This window comes from Ursus maritimus, unplaced genomic scaffold (genome assembly GCF_017311325.1).
Source record: "Ursus maritimus isolate PB19 unplaced genomic scaffold, ASM1731132v1 scaffold_14, whole genome shotgun sequence".
Taxonomy (NCBI): Eukaryota; Metazoa; Chordata; class Mammalia; order Carnivora; family Ursidae; genus Ursus; species Ursus maritimus.
In genome coordinates, this window is record NW_024423786.1 from 62,139,977 (window position 1) to 62,161,477 (window position 21,501).

The 21,501-nt window shown below is 48.1% G+C and overlaps 1 protein-coding gene across 1 annotated transcript in view; it reads left to right on the forward strand.

The window, feature by feature from the left end:
• Positions 1–478: 478 nt before the first annotated feature.
• Positions 479–21,501, forward strand: part of GLP2R (glucagon like peptide 2 receptor) — a 40,168-nt gene continuing 19,145 nt past the window's right edge. The window contains exons 1-8 of the mRNA XM_040628331.1: positions 479–530; positions 1,057–1,179; positions 2,001–2,140; positions 9,899–10,005; positions 11,865–12,018; positions 13,937–14,096; positions 15,113–15,173; positions 15,580–15,649. Of these exons, the coding sequence (XP_040484265.1) occupies positions 479–530; positions 1,057–1,179; positions 2,001–2,140; positions 9,899–10,005; positions 11,865–12,018; positions 13,937–14,096; positions 15,113–15,173; positions 15,580–15,649 (867 nt within the window). The remainder of the gene's footprint in view (positions 531–1,056; positions 1,180–2,000; positions 2,141–9,898; positions 10,006–11,864; positions 12,019–13,936; positions 14,097–15,112; positions 15,174–15,579; positions 15,650–21,501) is intronic.

The window sequence follows — 21,501 nt, forward strand, 5'->3', positions numbered from 1 at the left end:
TTTTTTTTTTTTTTAAGGGGTTCTGAACGTCTCGAGTGTCCCAAAGGGAGTGTGGTTCGCAGAAGGTGGGAGGTCACTCTTCCACTCAACACCCTATGTGTTAAATCTTAGAATCCAAAGGGTTCCGTACAGTGAAAAGAAATCATGGAGGCCGTGGAAGGGTTTAGAGCAGAAAGAAGGAGAAAAAGCCTGGAGGGTTAAGACCAGAGGAACACTACAGTGGGAGGGCAGGAGGTGGGACGGTGTCTGACTATACATGAGTCTGGGGCTTGATTGCCTAGAAACTGTGTCTGACACCGAGGGTTTCAGCCTTCGTCTGAAGGGCGACATCCCATGGAGCCGCAAAGGCACTGAGGCATGAGAAGGACTGCATTTGTGGTTTGGGGATATGATGTTGATGGCTCGCTGGGTGGAAGAATGGGGTGGGGGGCAGGGAGCTGACGTTGGAAGCGACTCCCAGGATCCAGAGAAAGGGACCATGAGGGTGGAGATGCAGGCAGAGGCAAGAGGAACCGTCAAGACTTGTCTTGGTAAGGTGAGGGATGGAGAGGGCTGGCAGGTGGAGGGGAGGAAATGAGCTCACACCCCGCCTGGCCCCCCCCATGCTCACCACCATCTGGGGGGTGGCTCAGGGCCCCCACTGCTCACATCTGGCGTGTGCCACAAGGAGTAAGGGGGGGGCTGCCCTGAAGGGGAAAGAGCCAGTAGGAGGTTAGGTCAGAGAGTACTGGGGGCCAGACCTCACAGGGCTTTGTGGGAGGCCCCGGGAAGGGCTCTGACTTGTTTCCAGACAGTCTTTGGAAGATTTGGAGCGAGGCATGGCATGGCATGACTGCTGTGTTAACCGCAGACTGTGTGGGGCAAGAGCATCGGAGGCATTTGCAATAATCCGGGCGCTCGAGAGAGAGCGGTGGCTCCCGGGAGCGGGGAGCAGGGGGTGCAAGCCAAAAGGCGGTGCTCAGATTCTGGGTCGGTTAAAAGGTCCAGGCGACAGGATTGGCCGATGGGCCGGATGAAGGGCAGGGGAGACAGAGAGAAAGCAAGGTTGACTCCAACGTTTGGGGCCTGAGCACCGGGACGATGGGTTGGCCACCAACAGAGGTTTGAGGAGAAGACGAAGGGCTGGCTCTGGGGAATGGCGTTCGAGAGTGCAGCCAGACGCCCTCACGGAGACTTCAGGTGGGCAGGCAGAAGCACCCCGTGGGTGTCCATCCATTACACTCAGCCAGTAGTCACCACTGGTCCACGCCGTGCAGGGTCAGGGGTGGGAAGTTCGGACAATTTCCGTTGCTCATTTGGGAGTCTGGTCCCTGGTCTTCCAGGGGGGAGGGCAATCCCTTTGGGGGAGGGCTGTGGGAATGGATGGGACTGGGTCACAACCCATCATCGTGGACACAGAGCCGGCCTGTCACTTGCACGCATGCGCGCACACACACACACACACACACACTCTCTCTCTCTCTCTCTCTCTAATCCTCCCCCACACTGGGGAGGGCCGGTCCCATTACCCAGATGGTCCTCTGCTCTTAATGAAGACACCAGAAGTCTCAGAGAGTGAGAGGGCCACGGGCTCAAGGCCACCAAGCTTGTAGGTGGCCGAGCACGCTCTCTCCACCCCTTCCTCTTCTTCATGGCACCGCCTCTGGAGCGTGGGGTCATGACGCCCCCCTCTGACCACACGCCTGAAGCCCCAGGTCCGCGTCCCCAGCTGGGCTGCACCTTTGAGGGCTCTCACGTCCCTGAGTCACCAGGGACTGTTCTAGCTCCGGAGACTTTGGGTAAACACAGTAGACATCAGTGGACCGTGGTTTGTTACGAAACGTGGAGGCTTCCGTGTTTTTCTTTCCACCCCAAATAAACAGCAGGAATGCTAATGAGCCCCCCCACCCCCAAGGGAAGTGAAAATCCCTTTTCCCTGGGATTTTCCACGGCTTTGCGGTGAGGACGAGGGCCTCACCACGTGTTCAGGAATGGGCTGCGTGCTCTGACCTTTCCCCTAGAGCTGTGTTTACTTTCAGAAAACTCAGGAAGGGCCTACAGATACTGCTTGGCTCGGGGCACTTGGCGGACGCTGGAAAACTCCACGGATATTTGGCAGGATGACTCCGAATGCTCCAAGAACCACAGCTCCGGACACAACGTGAGTCTGCTTGGCCGGGCATGATGCTCCCCAGGGCCCCAATCACCCCCCACCAGGCATCCCCCAACTTGGCTTTGGGGGCCACACAGAGAGCCATCCCCCACAGCTAGTCTGGCCCAAACTCCCGTGGGGAGGGTCCACAGTCTCATAACAGCAAGCTCTGGCAGCCACCGAGGGTGATGGGCAGACCCCTGAGGCCGCTCGGTTTCTCGCCCCTGGCCTAGTCCTGGGCTGCACAAAAGCATGTATACAGTGGGTGCTTAATAAATGCTCAGTGAATGGTTTCACAGATTCCAAGTCAGCGGGTCTGTGGTGGGGTCTGGGCATCAGACTGGTCCCTAGTTGCCCAGGTGGTGCCAACGAGCAGCTGAGGCTGAGACTCGGGTCCTCGCGAGGGCCTTGCCCGCAGGGGCCCAAGGCGGCAGGCAGGGACAGCAAAACCAGAGCTGAAAACTGCACTTCCCAAGACCGGAAATAAAGATTTCTCTCTTTAGAGAGGTGAGGACTGGGGCATTGCCTCCTCCCCTCTGCAAATGGCCATATTTCCAAGAATTCCAATACTTAAAAAAAAAAAAAAAAAACCCAAATCCCCAAAACATAGAAAAACCAACTTCTAGCCATGTTTGCCTGTGTTTCTAATAATGGGTTGACATTTTGCCCAAAAAAGGCTAGTGATAGTAGGTCCTTGCTCTTCAGAGTGCTGGCAAACAAAATAGGTGATTTTCTTCCGTCTCAGCAGTTGGGGGTCCTTACGCACGATAAATGGTACTCTTTCAGGAGACCGTGGTTGTGTGTGCATGTGTGTATATAATTTTTAATATATATACTTTAATGATAAAATGTAGTTTTCCGTGCTACATGAGATATATCAATTGACATATATTTATCTTTTTAACATTTTATTTTGAAATACCCAAACACATAGAAAAGTTAAAAGAATAATAAACACTTACAGACCCACTATCTAAATTCACATCCCCCCCCATTTGCTTTTGCTTTGTCTCGCTCTTTGTGAAATATTTGACAATAATTTGCAGGCGTCGTGAGCGTTCACCCTTAAATATTCGTCAGGTCTTTCCTAAGCAGAGACACTATTCCACGTAACTGCAATACCGTTATTCCAATTAACATCATATCAGCTAATGTTTTATCCCTATTCCAATGTCCCCCGTTTTCCCTTCCCATGTTTATAGCTTTTCTTCCCTGGACCAGAGTCTAGCCCAGGTTCATACGTTGGAGTTCATTTCATATCAGTTTAACATCTTTTGATCCAGACTCTCCCCCACCCCGGCCCACGACGGCCCACGACACCGGCTTTTTGAAGACCCCCCTCCCCCAAAGAACTTTGTTGTTATTAGATGCGTTCCCTCCTCTTCTGTATTTCCTTAAGCTGGAAGTCGGCTTTAGAGGCTCGATAAGACTCAAGTTCAGCCTCATAGGTGCTGGGTACACGGTATAACATCAGGCCAGGAGACCAAAACGTCAGGTGTCACACTACAGTGATGTTCCGTGTGGTCGCTTGGTCTCGGTAGTGACAGCCAGCTCTCTCCATGGTATAGGTGCTGTCTCCTTTCCTGTCTGGCCAGTAATTGGTGGAACGATACTTTGGAATCGTGTGTGTGTCTTGTTCCCTTCATCAGTGTCGCGGCCTTCATTGACGATGCTGGCTTGAGCTGATTCAAGCTCTGTCATTTCTTCTACATTTACTAGCTGGCGTTCTTCTGAAAAGAAGACTCCTTCCCCTTCCCCCCACTGGTTTTGAGTATCGCTCTGAGCTTACAAATTGCTTTATTCCCTTACTATTTTGATGCTCAATGTTTTTCTAAATTTAGCGAGTGAAATCCCTCCAGACTGGCTCTTGTGTCCTTCTGTGATAATCTCATTGGCCTTGGACCACTTCCTTCTTTTCTGGCACAAGAAGATGGTTCAAGCTCATCTCGTGATTTCCCTGTTCCGGGCCCAAATCAGCTATTTCTTCAGAGTTCTGGATTCTCTAAGTGGGCGAATGTTATTAGAAACCAAGATCCCGGGGCGCCTGGGTGGCTCAGTCTTTAAGCATCTGCCTTCGGCTCAGGGCGTGATCCCACAGTCCGGGGATCGAGCCCCGCATCGGGCTCCCTGCTCCACTGGGAGCCTGCTTCTTCCTCTCCCACTCCCCCTGCTTGTGTTCCCTCTCTCGCTGGCTGTCTCTCTCTCTCTCTCTCTGTCAAAATATATAAATAAAACCTTTTAAAAAAAGAGAGAAAAGAAACCAAGATCCCAGGACACCTGGATGGCTCAGTCGGTTAAGCATCTTCCTTTGGCCCAGGTCATGATCTCAGGATCCTAGGATCAAGTCCCACATCGGGCTCCTTGCTCAGCAGGGAACCTGATTCTCTCTCTGCCTCTGCCTGCTCCCCCTGCTTGCGCTCTCTCAGATAGATAGATAGATAGATAGATAATACATAATCTTTAAAATTAAAAAAAAAGGAAGAAACCAGGATCTGAGTGCTAGGTGTGTTCACTGCCACTACTCCTAGGTCCTAAGACCTTTGTAGTATATAGATTTAAGGGGAAAAAAACCCCACATTTGCAGCACATTTTGTCCTTAGACTGTATCCCATGTGCAGAGTACTGTGTTCATAATTATTTGAAATAACTATTTTCTCTATGTGGTCATGGTACTGATTGGATATACAGTTTTATTCCATTGTTTCTATTAGCGTTAATGATTGGCCTTTCTCTTCTCTCTTTGCTTTCTTCTGTCTTTAATTTTATTTTTTTAGAAGGTGTTATTTATTTGTTTGAGAGAGAGAGAAAGAGAGCACAATGAAGGGGGAGGGGAGGGACAGAGGGAGAAGCAGACTCCCCACTGAACAGGGAGCCCAATGTGGGACTCGATCCCAGGACCCAGGGATCATGACCTGAGCCAAAGGCAGACACTTAACCGACTGAGCCTCCCTGGTGCTCCTTTAATTTTGTTTTTAATAAACAAAATACTGATGGGGTTTGAAAGCCAAGATTATATAAAAAAGTATAGTCAGAGAAACCACGTTCCAGTCACTGTGTCTACCCTATTTCTGCCTACCCCTATAGATAAACATTTTTATTATTTTCTGACTTTTTCCTTCCTTTTTTCTTTTTCTTTCCTTTTTATCAAATTGTAATATACATCTTATGCTTCTTTTTGCAAAACTAAGCAAATATGTTGTTTTACCATTTTTCTTACATTGAAGGAGGTATACCAGATACCTTATCCTGCATCTTGCCTCTTTCACTTAGCAGCATGTCCTAGAAATTACTCTATGTCAGTGCCTAGAAACATTTCTCTCTTTTTTTTCTTTCACATCTGCAAAGTACTCTACGTATGTGTATGTGTATCGACTGCAGTTTATTCAGTGACTCTCCTCTGACCATTGGGGTTATTTCCAATCTTACCGATGCCACCTCAAATAACCTTGTATACATACGTTGGCTCATATTTGCTGTGGTATATATTTTGGAAGAATCCCAGAAATGAGATTGCTAGATTAAAAGGTAGATGCAGGGGCACCTGGGTGGCTCAGTCGGTTAAGCGTCCGCCTTCAGCTCAGGTTATGATCTCAGGGTCCTGGGATTGAGTCCTGCATCGGGCTCCCTGCTCAACAGGGAGCCTGCTTCTCCCTCTCCCTCTGCCCCTGCTCATGCTCTCTCTACTCTCTCTCTCAAATAAGTATAAAATCTTTAAAAAACAAAAAATAAAAGGCAGATGCTTATGTAATTTCGTTAAATAGTGTCAGATTCCCCTGCATAGGCGTTGTGCCATTTCGCCCTCCCTTCAGCAGTGTATGAGAATGCCTGTCCCCTCCGTGCATGCATAGTGCACGCTGATTATGAAGCATTTCATAAAGAGGTCTAAGTGACTTAAGGCGCACCTGTTGGTACTGAGAGTAAGCTGGAAACTGGGTGTTCTGGGTCACTAGGGAAGTAGGCAGATTTTATTGGAGCTCTGAACATAGAAGACAGTTTAAGGAACTCCTCTGTAGGAGTGTAATGAAACCAACCATACTAGGTGCTGTTGGTGCCCATCTTTATCCCCTTGCCCTAACCAGTTTGGTACACAATTATCTAACGTCTTATCGCTAGCATATGCATGTCTTTGCTGGTTCTCTGGTTCTCAGAGCCCACTTAGTCCACTGAAAGGCAGGCCAGAGGCACCAAGGAACTAATGCCCTCCCCCTTCCCCACCACAGAATAGCCCTTAACCAATGACTGGCAGGAGTTAGTATGTAAATGTCCCAGCTCCCTCAGTCTTAGAGTAGCTAATTCTGAAGCTTCCAGAACTTCCCCAGAGGGAGTAAGCTCCAACTGCCCACCATGGTAACTGCCTTGATAATGCACCGTTTGTTTTCCCTAGCTTCTTCCTTCCCCTACGGATGATTTGTTCACTTTGCACGTAAAGTCCTTGCATTCCAATCCTTGTCTCAGGAGCTACTTCTGTGGGGACTCAAACTAAAACACAGACGAATAAAAATCAAGCAATTCCCCTAATTTGTTTCAAAAAAGCATAAAACACAGACATGTTTTAAAATATAATAATTCAGAGACAGATTATTAGGTTACTTAATTAAATGTGTTAACTTCATATATCCTCATACATCCATACAATATAAACGAGGCTCAGATGACTTAGGAAGGTCTCGATATGCCACCTGAATCATCAATTTAAAGAACTCATGCCACTCTGTGTGTAGAAACACTAAACATTTCTCTGCTTTCAAGATATTTATAGCCTATCTGGAAATACACAACAAATGCAAACAAACAACACATTAGTGAGTAATATAACCGATGCCCCAATTTGTGAAACAGACCACAAGTGCTTTGGGAGTTCAGAGTTGACAGTACACAGAGAGGCATTCATGGAGGACTTCTTGTAAGAGGTAGGTTGGTGCTGGTTTTAGAAGGATAGATTTAGTTTCGAGTTGAAGAGATACCAACAAGAGCAGTTAGAGACATGACAGGATTGTAGAGCTCTTGACGGGGGTCCATAGAAAATAATTCTAGATAGAAATATGGTTGGGCTTGATTTGGAAAGACTCAAAGGCAATACTGAGATTTCTGTATCCAGACCACCATTACAAGAAATGTTGAAGAAAGTCCTTTAACACAGAAAGACATGCATGTTCTATGGAATTTTTAATCAACATAAAGGAATGTAGAGCACCAGAAATAGGAACTGTGAGGGTAAACATTTTTTATCTTATTTTTAAAATCTTTTAAGAGATGTGATTAATTAAAGATAGTAACAACGTATTATGGGTCTGATGTAGGCACGAGTAAAATGTGGGACAATAGCACAAAGGCCAGGATGAGGGACATGGAAGTATGATAAGTTAAAGTTGCATACTATAAACATGAAAGCAACCACTAAAAAGCAAAACAGAGGTACAGCTAGTAGGTCATGGAAGAAAAAAATGGAATAAAAAATACACTCAAACCAAAATAAGGAAAGAAAACAAAGAAAAGATGGGACAAAGAGAAAACCAAGAGATTTAAGCTCAACCAAATAAATAATCACATTAAATATAAATGATCTAAACACCTTAATTAAAAGAGATTATCAGGTTGCATTAAGAAGATAAAATAAAATCCAAGTATATTCTGTCTACAAGACCCAGGCAATTGATTTTTGACAAAAATGCCAAGCGATTCAGTGGGGGAAAGAATAATCTTACCAAAAATAGCGCCAGAGCAATTGGCTGCAAAAACAAAAACAAAAAAACTGAACTTCAACCCTTGCCTCACACCATGAATAAAAACTAACTAATGGATTGTAGACCTAAATTTAAGAGCTCATTCTATTAAACTTCTAGGATAAAAGCAGCTGAAAATATGAAGGCCCTTGGTCAGGTAAAGATTTCTAAAATAAGACACAAAAAGCACAACTATGTAAGACAAATCTGACAAATTGAACTTTATCACAACAAAAAACTCTGCTCTTCTAAAGACACTGTTAAAAAATGAAAAGGCAAGCCACAGAATGGGAGAAAATGCTTGCAAAACACTTATCTGACAGGAGATTTATATCTATTATATATAAAGAACATTACAATTCAAAATTAAGACAAACAATCCAATTTGAAAGATGGCCAAATATTTGAATACATACATCACCAAATAAGATACACAGATGGCAAATAAGCACATTAAATGATTCTCAACATTGTTAATCATGAGAGAAATGCAAATTAAAACCATAGTAAGCTAGTACTACATACCCATTAGAATGGCTAAAATTTAAAAGACTGATTATATGAAGTGTTAGAATCTAGAGAAGCTGGAACTCCTACTCCACTGTCGGTGGAAACATAAATTGATACAACTTATTCAGAAAACAGTTTGGCAGTTTCTTAATAAGTTAAAACATACACCATACTACTCCACCATTCTATTTCTAGATATTTATTTGAGAGAAATAAAACCCTACATCGTCATAAAGACTCATACAGAAATTTTCATAGCAGCTTTATTTGTGAAAGCCAAACTCTGAAAACAACTCAAATGTCCATCAATAGGTGAGTGGATAAATAAATTGTGGTATATTCTCAATGGAATATTACTCAGCAATAAAAAGTAGACAATTGATACATGCTATGACATGGATGAATCTTAAAATAATTATTCCGAGGTAAATAAGCTTGATTTGGAAAGAAAAGAAAGAAGAAGGAAGGGAGGAAGGGAGGGGAGGGATGAGGGAAGGGAGAGGGAGGAGGGAAGGAGGAAGGGAGGAAGGAAGAGAGAGAAAAAGGAAAGAAAGAAAGAAAAGAGAAAGGAAGGAAGAGAAAGGGAAAGTACATATCATAGGATTCCATTTATGTAAAATTTTGTAAAGTGAAAATCTCTAATAACAGAAAACAGTGTTTACTTGGGCATTAGATGGTGCGAGGAAATGAGAGGAGATGTACTATAAAGGGTCACAAGGAAACTTCGGGGAGGTTATGGAAATGTTCATTATCTTGAATGTGGTGATGAAATCACAGATATATTCATGTCTAAATTCATCAAGGTTTATTCTTTAAATATGCACAGTTAGTGGTACACCAGGTATATTTCAATAAAGTTGATAAAATTGTAATGTAGAGAAGCTTAAGCCATGGTTTAGCACGTAATACATATTTGCTGTGGGTTCTTGTACAAAAAATTTAGTGAGAAACATCATCTTGATGGCGAGAAGCATGACGGATTGAGTGAGAAGGTGAAATTCCATTGGAAAATGACAACACAGAGTTTCCAATAAATTATCCTCTGTTCACAATCAGGCTGCCCTGGGACTCAGAGAAAATATTCCACTATTTTATGGGGTCTTCACCTAAGTGGTCAGGCATGAAAAGTTATTTTAGGAGGGAACATCCAGATGAAAACCTGGCCCCATCTTCCAGAGAGAGGGTCTCCTACACTCTAGGGACAGCACACCCAGGGACAAAAAAAAAACCTGTCCTCATTTCTAAGGCACCCTCTTGTTCTGGGCTCATTTCTTCCTTGATACTGTGAATCTTGCTGTATCAACGTTGGGCTATAGGATCAGCCCGGGAGGTGAGACCCCCAGTGGGTATTTCAGTACATCAAGGCTCTTTGGCCTCTGCGATGGGCCAGAGAGCAGTCTAAGCTACCCTAGCTGGGTGTCAACAAGGCTACAGTGTATGCCTAGACCCTTGGTCATCCAGGGCACAGATCTGGGGGGTGGAGAGCATAGCTGCCTGGCTTGGTGGTCAGATCTGCTCTTTTGTCTCTGCTCAGGCGGAACACCGTGCCTTGCTGTCGACCTTGCAGCTGTTATACACCGTGGGGTACTCTCTCTCCATCATCTCCCTCCTCCTGGCACTCACCCTCCTCTTGTTTCTTCGGTGAGTGGAACTTCTGCCTGCACATCTTCAGGTGTCCACCCCGGAATTTGATCATTGGCTCCCTCTAGAAGACAGAAGACTGGGCTGGCTCATGTCATGGCCCATCACAGCTGGAAGGGATCTGAGAATGTCTCTGGCTGATCAACTCCATTTTGCAGGTGGAGGGGAGAGGGATATCCAAGGCCCAGTGAGAGGCACTGGGTCACTGGGGTCACAGAGTACAGCTGGAACTGGAATCTGGGAGTCTTAATTCTGCTTAGCCTCCTTGGGATCGGATAACCTCCTGTCTACCCCGCTCCACCAAAGGCATGGTTTTTACAGAAGAGATTAAGAAACTTACCCAAAATTAGTGAGTGGCAGAGCTGGGCCCCCAGGCTTCCTCGGTGCCAGGCACATTTCTAAGCACGTTACATGCATTAAATTATTTAAATTTCTTCGTAAACAGAATTAAGGCCAATTCTAATCCTAGGAGATTAGCATTATCGTTAGCTCCATTTTATAAATGAGTTGACTGAAATATGGAGAGATCAAGGAGCTTGCCCAGTGCCATGCATCTGGTGAGTGATGGGGACAGGTTCACAACCAGGCAGGTCAGAGCCTGAGCATTTCATTCCCTTATATTGTTTCTCAGAATCCAAAGCCTGAGTGCATTTTACTAATTCATGTTTTTAAAAATCATCCAAGTGAGATATTCATGGACCCCTGAGGGAGCCCTCCAAGGCTGCCTCTCGGCCTTCATTCAGCAACATAACTGAGTATAATGTGGCAGAATGAGCATTTGATAACAATGCAGGAGACCTGGATGGACCTTCTGGAGACCTGGATGTTAGCACCGTAACAGCTCCCCAGCTGGGCTCCTGTAGCCCCAGGTCTGGCCCCTCAATCCCAGGATATTCTATGGCTCCTGGAGCAGAGTCATGACCATATCCCCCATCCAGAGAGCAATTTTTGAGCAGTGGGAGAATTCCATAGCCTGTACCCTCTGCCATCCATGACCTCCTCAACTCACCTTCTCAAAGTCCCAGAAGCAAGCGCAGAGAAAGTAGCTGCCCAGCCCTGGGGAAAATTACTTTAGCTCAGCCTGGGGGTTGACCAGATGTCCATTTTGCCTCATGTGCTGGCAGAGCAAGATCTAGTCCTTGCCTTTGAGTGGCACCCAATCTAATTAGGGAGAAAGATGCATAACTAATAAAACACAAGACCTGCCTCAAATACTGTTTAGAAAAAGTAATACTAGCTCTAAAACCAGGCAGATTTGTGCTGCATTGGAAACACAGGCAGGGCTGTGAGGACACAGTGATGGAAAAGGGTCCTTTTGGCTAGAGAGACTGAGGACACAGTTTTACACCAGCCAGTACCAAAAAAAAAAAAAAAAAAAGCCTGCAGGAGGCTTCAGGTGGGTGAGGAGGAGGTAACGAGGGCTGACATTTTCTGGATACTTACGATGGTAGGCACTGTGTGAGTACTTTGCACCCATTAACGCACTGGTGCTCCTACAATCCTTGAGGTAAGCACTCTCGTCCTCGCAGGTAGTAGAGCCTTAGAGAGTGGTGCCTTGGCCTCAGAGTTTCTGGGTCTGAATCTCAGCCCCACCACTTACTTGTCTAGGACTTTGGACAGCTGATTTAACCCTTCGGCCTCAATCGCTCAATTTTTACTCAATGTGTAAATGTTATCCCCATTTTCCAGATGAGGGAAATGAGGCACAGAGAAAAGCACATAACCCAGCCGTGCCGCTCTGGAGTCTACGCTGTGGACATCTGCCCTCTAGTGATAGGTGCCCAGGTGTTTCAGGCACACACCTGTTGGTCTGAACCACTCTTTCCTGAGGGAAGACACCTGCTTTTCTCCCTGCACAGAAAACTCCACTGCACACGCAACTACATCCACATGAACCTGTTTGCTTCTTTCATCCTGAGAGCCCTGGCGGTGCTGGTGAAGGATGCCATCTTCTACAACTCTTACTCCAGGAGGCCCAAGAGTGACAAAGAGTGGATGTCCTACGTGTCAGAGGTATGTCCCTCCCTATCATAGCCTCCCACCCGGTGAGCAGTCCTGGGAATCGTGGGACAGGAAGGCGGAGCTGGGAACGGGAAGAGGGAGATAAAGGGGTGTCCAAGTCCTTCTGGCTAGAGAGACATCATCTGACTTAAAAACAAACCCCCAAAACCAAACCAAAAAAACCCCCAAACCTCCCGAGACGGGGGCAGGTCAAGGAAATCCTCATGGAAGAGTCTGCCGCAGGGTGCTGTGTGTTCTTGGATGGGAAATTTCTTCATCTGTGAGCAAAACAACCAAACCTGATCAGCCTTTATTACCATTATTATTATTAATTATTATTATTACTATTTTTTTAAAGCAGCAAAGCTTTTGCACATTGAAATCTGCTTCTGTTGGGATGTTTTTTCCTTTGTCTTGTTAATAATGATTGTAGTAACCTGTTGAATTCACCCTCTGGAATAAACCCAACTCGGTTCTATATGATATATTACTCTTTTTCCTGTATTGCTGGATTCGTTAGCTGATCCTGTGTTTTGTTTAGCACTCCCTCATCTGCACCTGTGAGTAAGTTTCTTCTCTTGCGATAAAGAAGATAAAATTTATGCTGACCTCTTTAAACAAATCAGACTTGTCACCTCTTTCTCTATTCTCTGGAAGGATTTATTTAAGATGGGTATTTTTCTTTCTTAAACGTTTGAGAGATCACTCCAGTGAAGCCATTTGGGCTCAGATTTTTCTTTCTTGGAAGGCGTTTAATTATGGACTAGTTTCGACTCCTATTCAGATTCTCTATTTCTTCTTGCGTCAGCTTTAGTAGCTTGTGTTTTTCTAGGAATTTGTGCGCCTCGTCTAACTTCTCAGATTTCTTGCCATAATATTGTTCATAGTTTCTTAAAATCTTTTTGAGGTCTGTTGGAGCTATGAAGGTATTGCTTTTTTGGATCCCATGATACTTTCACTCTCTTTTCTCCCCTTTTGACCATCCTGGCCAGATGTTTTATGGCTTTACTAGACTTCCCGTAGAAAGAAATTTTGACATTGTTGATTCTCCTTATTTTATGTTGTCTCTTTCGTTAATCTCTGCTTTTATCTTTATGCTTTCCTGCCATGTCCTTTCTTGAGGTTAAGTTTGCTTTTTCTGACATGGTAGTCAGGATAGTTGATTTTCCACCTTTTTCTTTTTTAACCGAAGTCATTTAAGGTTACAGGTTGTACTCTCGATGTGGTATTAGCCGCATACCACACATTTTGGTATTCAGGATTTTCCTTTCATTCGGTTCAGAAATAAGTTCTAATTTTTACCATTATTTCCTTTTTGATTCACGGGTTATCTAGAAACATATTTCCTCCTTTCCAATCATATGAAGATTTTTTTTTTTTAGTCCTTGGTTTCTTGCTGAGTTGAATTAAGATCAAAGAGCATACCTTCTAGGGGCGCCTGGGTGGCGCAGCGGTTGGGCGTCTGCCTTTGGCTCAGGGCGTGATCCCGGTGTTCTGGGATTGAGCCCCACATCAGGCTCCTCCGCTAGGAGCCTGCTTCTTCCTCTCCCACTCCCCCTGCTTGTGTTCCCTCTCTCGCTGGCTGTCTCTATCTCTGTCAAATAAATAAATAAAATCTTAAAAAAAAAAAAAAAAAAAAAAAAGAGCATACCTTCTAGTGCTTCCTTTAGGGAACTTTCTGCTAACGAGGTCTCTCTGTTTTTGTCCGTCTACCAATGTACAAAATGTCAAGGGAGAGGCTGGGCTTTGGAAGCTACAGGAAGCCCTCCCTCCCATTTTGTTAGTGTTGCCAGCCTCTCCGAGATGGTCAGTGGATTCACAGGGTCAAGGTGGGGAAGAGGGAGGGCTGTGCATGGGGAGGCCCTTCTCCACCCTCTTGGGTCCACATGAGAATGCCTGGCCTCACCCTCGGGTGCTCTGTCCTCCGCAGATATCTGCCTCCTGCCGCTCCGCCCAGGTCCTGCTTCACTACTTCGTGGGTGCCAATTACTCATGGCTGCTGGTCGAAGGCCTTTACCTCCACACGCTGCTGGAGCCCACAGTGCTCTCTGAGAGGCGGCTGTGGCCCAGATACATGCTGGTGGGTTGGGGTGAGTGACCTCTTCTCCTAGGGGCCCATCAGAACATAGGAGCCTGATGGAGCCTTTGGTTTCCCAATCGGAGGGAGCGTCTGGGACAGAGAACTCTCCAGCAGCAAGATGCTGAAGAAAGGGCTGTGTGTGCGCACGTGCAGAAACTCACAAACACTGTAGACCCAATGCCAACGTTCAAAAGCCGACGGGGTTTTTGATAGAATCAGAGGCCCTCCCTCCTACCCTGTCCCCAGCAGTGATCTGCTCAGGTTGCCATCACAAAATGCCATAGACAGCATGGCTCACCCAACAGACATTTACTTCTCGAAGTTATGGAGGCTGGGAAGTTTGAGATCAGAGAGCCAGCATGGTCGAGTTCTAGGGAGGGGTCTTCCTGGCTTGCAGATAGCTGCCTTCTGACTGTAGGCTCATGTGGGAGAGAGAGAGAGAGAGAGAGAGAGAGAGAGAGAGAGAGAGAGAAAGCAGGCTCTCTAGTCTCTTCTGGTCTCTTCCTATAGGGGCACTAGTCCCACCATGATGACCACCACCTCCCCTTCCAAACCTAGTTACTTTCAAAGATCCTGCCCCCATTATCACCACACTGGGGGCTAGGGCTTCAACATGGGATGGAGGGTGGGGGAACACATTCAGTCTATAACGCCAACTGAGTCTTCAAGATGGGGTCTGGAACCCCTGTTGCCACAGACTCTTGGAGAACGTGAGGCTACAGGATTCAGAAGAAATACGGTTGGCCTACATTTTGGGAGATTTGGGTTAATGTCTTGGATTTACTCTGAGCTGCTTTGCAACACATGACAAACGTTTTCTCCTCTCTGCGTCCCGGTTTGTCTGACAGTAAAACAACAGATGGGCTCTGTCCCACCCTAGGTCTCTCCAGCTCTCAGCCTGCAATTCGGTGATATGTGGGCTTTTATACATTTTTGCCAGATGCTTTCGGCCCATCAGGCTGGGGTGGGAGGCAGGCAGGTTTCGCCCCTCGGCTCCTAACTGCGTCTCCCCGTTTCTTCCCCCAGCCTTCCCGCTGCTGTTTGTTGCACCCTGGAGTATCGCCCGTGCGCAGCTGGAGAACACGGGGTAGGAAATTCACCTGCTCTCGCACTTCCCAGATATGCCCAAATACAAGGGTTTATGCCATTTTCCCCAAGAGAACATCCACTCCCTTCCATTTTGGCCATCTACAATATACTTAGAAATGTAGATAAAATAATCACAGATCTTCCTTGTAGTAATGAGTTTGTTAGCTTAGTTACACACGCAAATCAGCACAAAATTAGCTGCAATTAACACGAGAAGTCACTGCCTTGGTTAGCAGCGGCCCTCACTGTGTAAAGCTATGGGGACAAATTGGTTATTGTGTCATCGTTCACAGGGGCTGGGGGTGGGGGGCACGTCTTGAGTGCGAGCACCCTTCCTCCAGCGGGCACGAGCCCATTCGTTCAGCCTTGTCTCTGTCTTACGTCTTCGCCCCACTCTGCTGTAGGTGCTGGGGGATCAACAGGAATAAGAAAATCTGGTGGATCATCCGCGGGCCCATGCTGCTTTGCGTAATGGTAAGGACTCTCCCGCTCCCGCTTCTTCCTCTCTGAGCTCGGCAGCTGTGGGGGACCCCGCTCCCCTTCCCCGGGCACCTTTCCCAAACTCTGTGGCTCGGCGGGAGCCGGGGCCGGTTCCCTTGAGCAGGAGTGGCTGAGTTGTGAGTAGGACGTGCTGAGCGAGAAGGAACAAGTTAGGGGCGTCTCCTCGTTGTGGGTCAGGACTCAAATGCAGGATTGAACTACACGCCTCCCTCTCCCTGGGTCCTCAGACTATGCCTAGAAACCTGTAACCAGCTCAGTGACCCCGTATTGGTGGCCCTTAGGGACGCAGCCGCCCTCAGTTACCAACAAGCCCAGGGATGGCAAAGCTATGGGCTCGGATTCTGACACCATTAGCAGGAGGGAGGGGGGTGAAAGGAAGCTGCTTTAGAAGAGAAAAGCGTAGTCAATGTTACCCAAAGCTGGGGTGGGGATTAGTCAAGAGATAATGCTCCTCGGAGACCCTGAGGAGGAAGGGCCCTTATTCCTAGTGGCCCCAGAATTTGACAGCTGGGGAGGGACTGCTTGACCCGGAGTCATGAAGCTCTTTTGGAGGATACTGTGGGACGCAGTCTACCAAAGAGGCCGGGATGGGGAGGGGAAAGCAGCCATCGAAATTGAGGGGGACATCGGGAGTGTGGGGGTGCTCTTGATGAGTCCAAGGCCGGTGTCACGTCTAGGCTGAGCATGCGCGCTGCTGGCTGCGTCCCCTCCGGTCACTCTGCACACAGTGGAGTCTGGCCACACGCATCCCGAGCGAGAGCGGAGTTGTGAGCTCAGCCCTGCCCCTCCCCCACGTCACTTCTCCAGGTTCCCGTCCTCTCCAGCCACACTGCCCATTGTGGCCCCAGCACCCCTCCTGACAGGTACCCCGCACACCACCCGTGACCTGTATTGAGAGCCTCCTCTATGCCATGCCATCTAAGCACCCGGTACACGTGAACCCATTCACGGGCAGGGGCTATTATTATGTCTCTTTGACTTACGAGGACACCGAGAATATGGGAAGAGACTTGCCTCAAGTCCCAGGAAGTGGGGGCGCTGGATCTCAGCCCAAAGGGTCTGACTGGGGGCACCAGGACTTGTAAGCACAGCCCTGTGCTGCTGCCCCCCAGATCTTTATCACCTCCTGCCCACATGCGTGATGCAGGCCTGCCACACATTAGTACCTCATCTTGGACCCTCCTGCGCTGGGCGCCCCCTCCCTCTGCCATCTGATCCCCCTGGCTGCCCCAGACAGTCCCCGCAGGAAATAGAATCATCACACCTTCCTTCGTGTCCTTCCCAGATCCCGTACACACTTCTGCTACGGCCCCAGCAATCCTTCATTACACGTATCTGTCCAAAACCTGTCTGCGGCCACTGTCAGCCCCATGTTCTAGTCCTCCTGGCAGCCGGCCCAAGCAGATGGCAGCCCTGCATGAACTTATTCAGTGAACACCTGTGACCCACACTCCCCAGCACTGGAAGGTTCTCGCTAACCAGGCAGAAGAAGGCAGGATGGAGACCAGCAGGCCCTCCGTGGGATGGAGGTCACGCTCGGTGCAGCTGGAACCCTAGTGTTTACCCTGCTGCCTTCTAGAAGCCATATCGATGGTTCTCCGTCTTGGCTGCTCTTAGAAGCACCGGGCTGTCTTCCAAAACTTGTTTTGCTTGGGCCTCACACCCAGAGACCTGTGTTCCATTGATCTCAGGTGTGACCTGGGGATTCCAATGTGCAGCCCGGACTGGAGAGCATCCTCACAGCTCAAAGGGTGGTCCCCTGAGCTCTTGTTGTAAATTCAGGTTCTCAGGCCCCGCCCCAGACCTCCCGAATCAGAATTCGCACGGCAACAAGATCCCCGGGGTTTGGGGCTCCCATGGGAGTCTGGACTTCTTTGCCCTCACACCGGTGGTTCTCAAGCCTGGGTGTGCATTAGAAACAAGGCTCATACCCGAGAGGATTACAGCAGAAATTCTCGAGGTGGGGCCCGGACAGTTGTAGTTTTAAAAGCTCCCAAGTGATTGGAATGGTGCAGCGTTGGTGGTACAGCGGGGAGCGCAGCTGCCTTCCGAGGAATTCGAACGCACAGCCGCGGCTGGGGCCACTGCTCTGGGCCTTGCCGCTTGGCTGTCCGTGGCCGGCTGACCTGCGTGCTGGTCCCTCCCGCTGCTTCTGAGTTCCCGTAGCCCCACCCTCTCTCGCCAGGACAAGACAACATGCTGTACCCTCTCATCTTGGGTAAAACGACCTTTAGGTGCCCTTGCTTCTACCACCCCAAGCTGTTACCAGCTACACCGGAACGGTCAGGGTCACCTTGGCTCGCACTGGCTCCTCTCTCTCCCGTCCACACCTTCTGCTCCTCCCGCTCACCCCTCCCCACGGTCTCTGCCGTTCTTCAGCCTTTTGGGATTTCCTGTGCACAGCTGCGTGCTCTCCCTCCTTCCCTCTTGCCCCTGGCAATCCAGCCTCTGTCTCGTGGCCGGAGCGGACTTCCGAGAGCTCAGTTTGATGACGTCTGTCTTCTCTGTGTGATTTTTCATGGCGCACTCTTGCTCTCGGGCGTGCTTCCAAACTCCTTACTGTGCTGAGTGGGTAAGTGTTGCCATTCCCTGTCTACCCACCCGGCCGTAAGCACCCCGCGCTCAATTTCTACGTGGAAACTCACCGTTCCCCGCATCCATCCTGGTGCTTCACTCCTCCCATGCCTTTTGCAAACACTGCCCTTCCCTTCTGCAATCCCATCTGATGGCCCCACGTCTGGTGGACTCTCTTCTTCCTTGGAGACTAAGCTCTTTACTAAGCCACCTCTCAAATTCAGGGAAGTCAACAGTCACGCCTGGAAGGGACACTTTCATAATCGTCTTCGGGTCTGTGAAGGTCTTCCAGAGGACCTTGCTGAGCTATGGTTGTCTGAGTACCGGGGCTTGGACAAGAGGAATGGGTTTGAAGAGAAATGAGGAAAGTTCCTTTTGGTCACAGGAAGGACATCAGAATCTAAACTGGTAAAACCTTGACGCGGACCACAGAGAAAGGCTTTGGGTTGTTCATCTCTATCAGTTTCCTAGAGAAGAGACTCTGTCCTGAGGAACGGGTTGCCGAACCTGATGTCTTCCTGCCACCCACCCCACCCCCAGCGCCGCACAAGCTCTAGGATCCCATTCTCTTCACGCCCAGGGTAGTGGGTTTCACGTACCCTACACAGAGCGTGGGCTTCGTGGCCGACCTGTGGTATGCCCTTGAGCCAAGTGGTTGACCTCTCTGGGCTTCTGTTTCTTCTGTAAAATCACAGTTGGGTTGGACCAGTGGTTCTCAAGTGAGGGTGATTCTGCCCCCCTTGGGGACATTCAGGCACGTCTGGAGACATTTTTAATTGTCACAACTGGGGTGGGGGTCCTACTGGCAGCTAAGCATAGAGCCCAGGGCTGCCGTTCCACACCCTACAGTCCACAGAACAGCCCCCACGGCAAAGAATTGTCCCACCCAATGCCAACCACGCTGAGGTTGAGGGACCCTGGGCTAGACCGTGACTGCACAGAACAGCTCAGAAGGTTAAGGGATAAAACCAGAAGAGCCTGGACTCTGCCCTAGAGTGATGCAAACAGAACTGTCATGGTGGGCTTCCTTAGCACTCGAATCACAGGCATTCGCTCTCTTGCACCTGCATTTAACATTTATGGAGCACCTGCTGTGTGCTTGGCTTGGTGCTAATTTCTTTCAGGGGGAAAAAAGAGATGAATGTCCCATCGTTTCTGCCCTCAGGCAGTTCAAAGTCTAATAGTGATGGTTCTGAGATTCATCAGACCATGACTGAGCCAACAATTGCCTCCACGTTTGATTAAAAGACCACATGTTACAGTTTTCCACTAACCTGAGTGGATAGAACCCCAAACCCAAAATAGGATTCCTGGAAACACACACTGGATGTGGAGCCTGGGTCCCTGAATGGCATGGAGCATGGAGCAGAGCTCCCCCTCAATGTGATAAGAGTATTGCATAAGCAAAAAACCAAACCTTTATTGTGTTAGGGGCAAAAAAAGGGGTTTCCTAACCCCACGTATTTGCCAGCTGCTAAAAATAGCATAATAACCAAGAAGTCGCTCATAGCATTTGGCATTTCAGAGCACTTCTTTCATCTTGTCCAGATTTGAGGCTGGTTCCTATTTTCTGGAGCATGGTGCCAGAGGCTTCTGGGAAAAGCCAAATGTGCATCGTGAACCGAGCTATGGGACTAAGGAGAGTCTCCTGTCCCCGGACCCAGGCTCCCCAGTGAGCATCCTTGTTACCATAGCTGGGCTTCTCCCACCGCCCAGGCTGGGTCTGCATCTGTGGCTCAGCACGGGCTGATGTAAATGAGCGCCATGTTGGGTTTCCAGACAGCCCGGCTGACTTGAGCTGCTGCCTTCCTGATTCTCTGGGTTTCAGAAATCACCGTCATGTGACAGCCCAGAGTCCAGACGTCTTTCATGGGACATAGACATTGGAGAATTCCCATCTTCTTCAGGGTGCAAGACTCCACTACTTAAATTAACCCGTTACCTTTGAGTGTACATTGAGCATAGAACCATCCTGGAATAATATAATAGTCTTGTATCCTAGTCTCTGCTCCCAGTAGAATATCCATAAGGCTTTGATTAGTCCAGCCCTTCACGGACAGCCTTACAAAGTACATGCACTGCAAGATTGTTCTATCCACACCGTAATTCCTGGTGTTAACAGATCAACCTAATCGAACACACAGTTGAACAGCTTTTTTGAGCCAATGAGTTGAAGGAACCATGTGTTGACTTAATGGTTTCATGTGTTCCTATTGAATCTTCTCTGATAACCTCAGGACTTGGGCAAGTTGAGAAATCAGTAAAATTAGTCCTTACTGGTCTTGTCCCTTTATAGGACTTCTGTCTCACCAGGAGCCCAAGGGGCTTTCTGTGTCCCCAAAACAACTCATTTCCACATTGCCCTCCTCTAAGAGCTACAGTGGAATCTCTCCATACCCTGTGTTTTCCCAACCCATTAAAACTCACCTTTGCCGCAGCCCATCTTCTGCTTCCCATGGTGAAAGTAGGTCAGATCATAAGTAGTGACTAAATCATTCATTGTTATACAAATGAGAAAATGAATGAATAATAGATGGAGAAAGGCCCCCCATTCCTAGGTGTTCCTTACCTGCTATGTGATGGGTGCACTTCAGCAGGATTCTGAAGATGAAGTATTTTAACCCAAAGGAGCTCTAATGGTAGGCATTTTAGCCACACAGCAGGCCAGATGAGGAGGGGACGAGGGTTGGCAGGGGGTAGGGATAGATGAAGCCGACTTCTGAGCCCCCTCCCATGTTAGCAAATACCTCTGCCAGCCCGTAGACCCAGCTCTCAGCGCAGGAGCTGGGATGCCAAAGCAGCATCACCAAGAGAGAATGTTCTATGTGCTAATGCACTCTGTACCTTCTAGGACCTGAAAGGGAGCCTTACATATTTGGGGTCCCAAGCACCCCCATTCTGATCACAGAATCTAAGAGGAGTTGGCTGGGTTCTTGAATGTGCTTGCTGACTCTTATCTTGTTGGACACCTAGAGGAACACAGGCTCGTCCGGGCTGGTGTTTCCTTCCGCGGCACTGAAGGGCTTCCTCCATATGGCCCATTGGTTGATGCCCATTTTCTCATGTCTAGTCCCTGGAAGACACAAAGAACAGCAAACCCCCCCTCCCCCCGCCCCTCATCACAACCCTTCATTTCCTAGGATGCAGTCCCGATTGAAATCAATTTGCTGAACTATGTTCCTTTCCCTGCTTAAACTTACTTTGTGAGAAAAATGCCCAAGTTCAACAAATCACTAAGCCAAGGACACGAC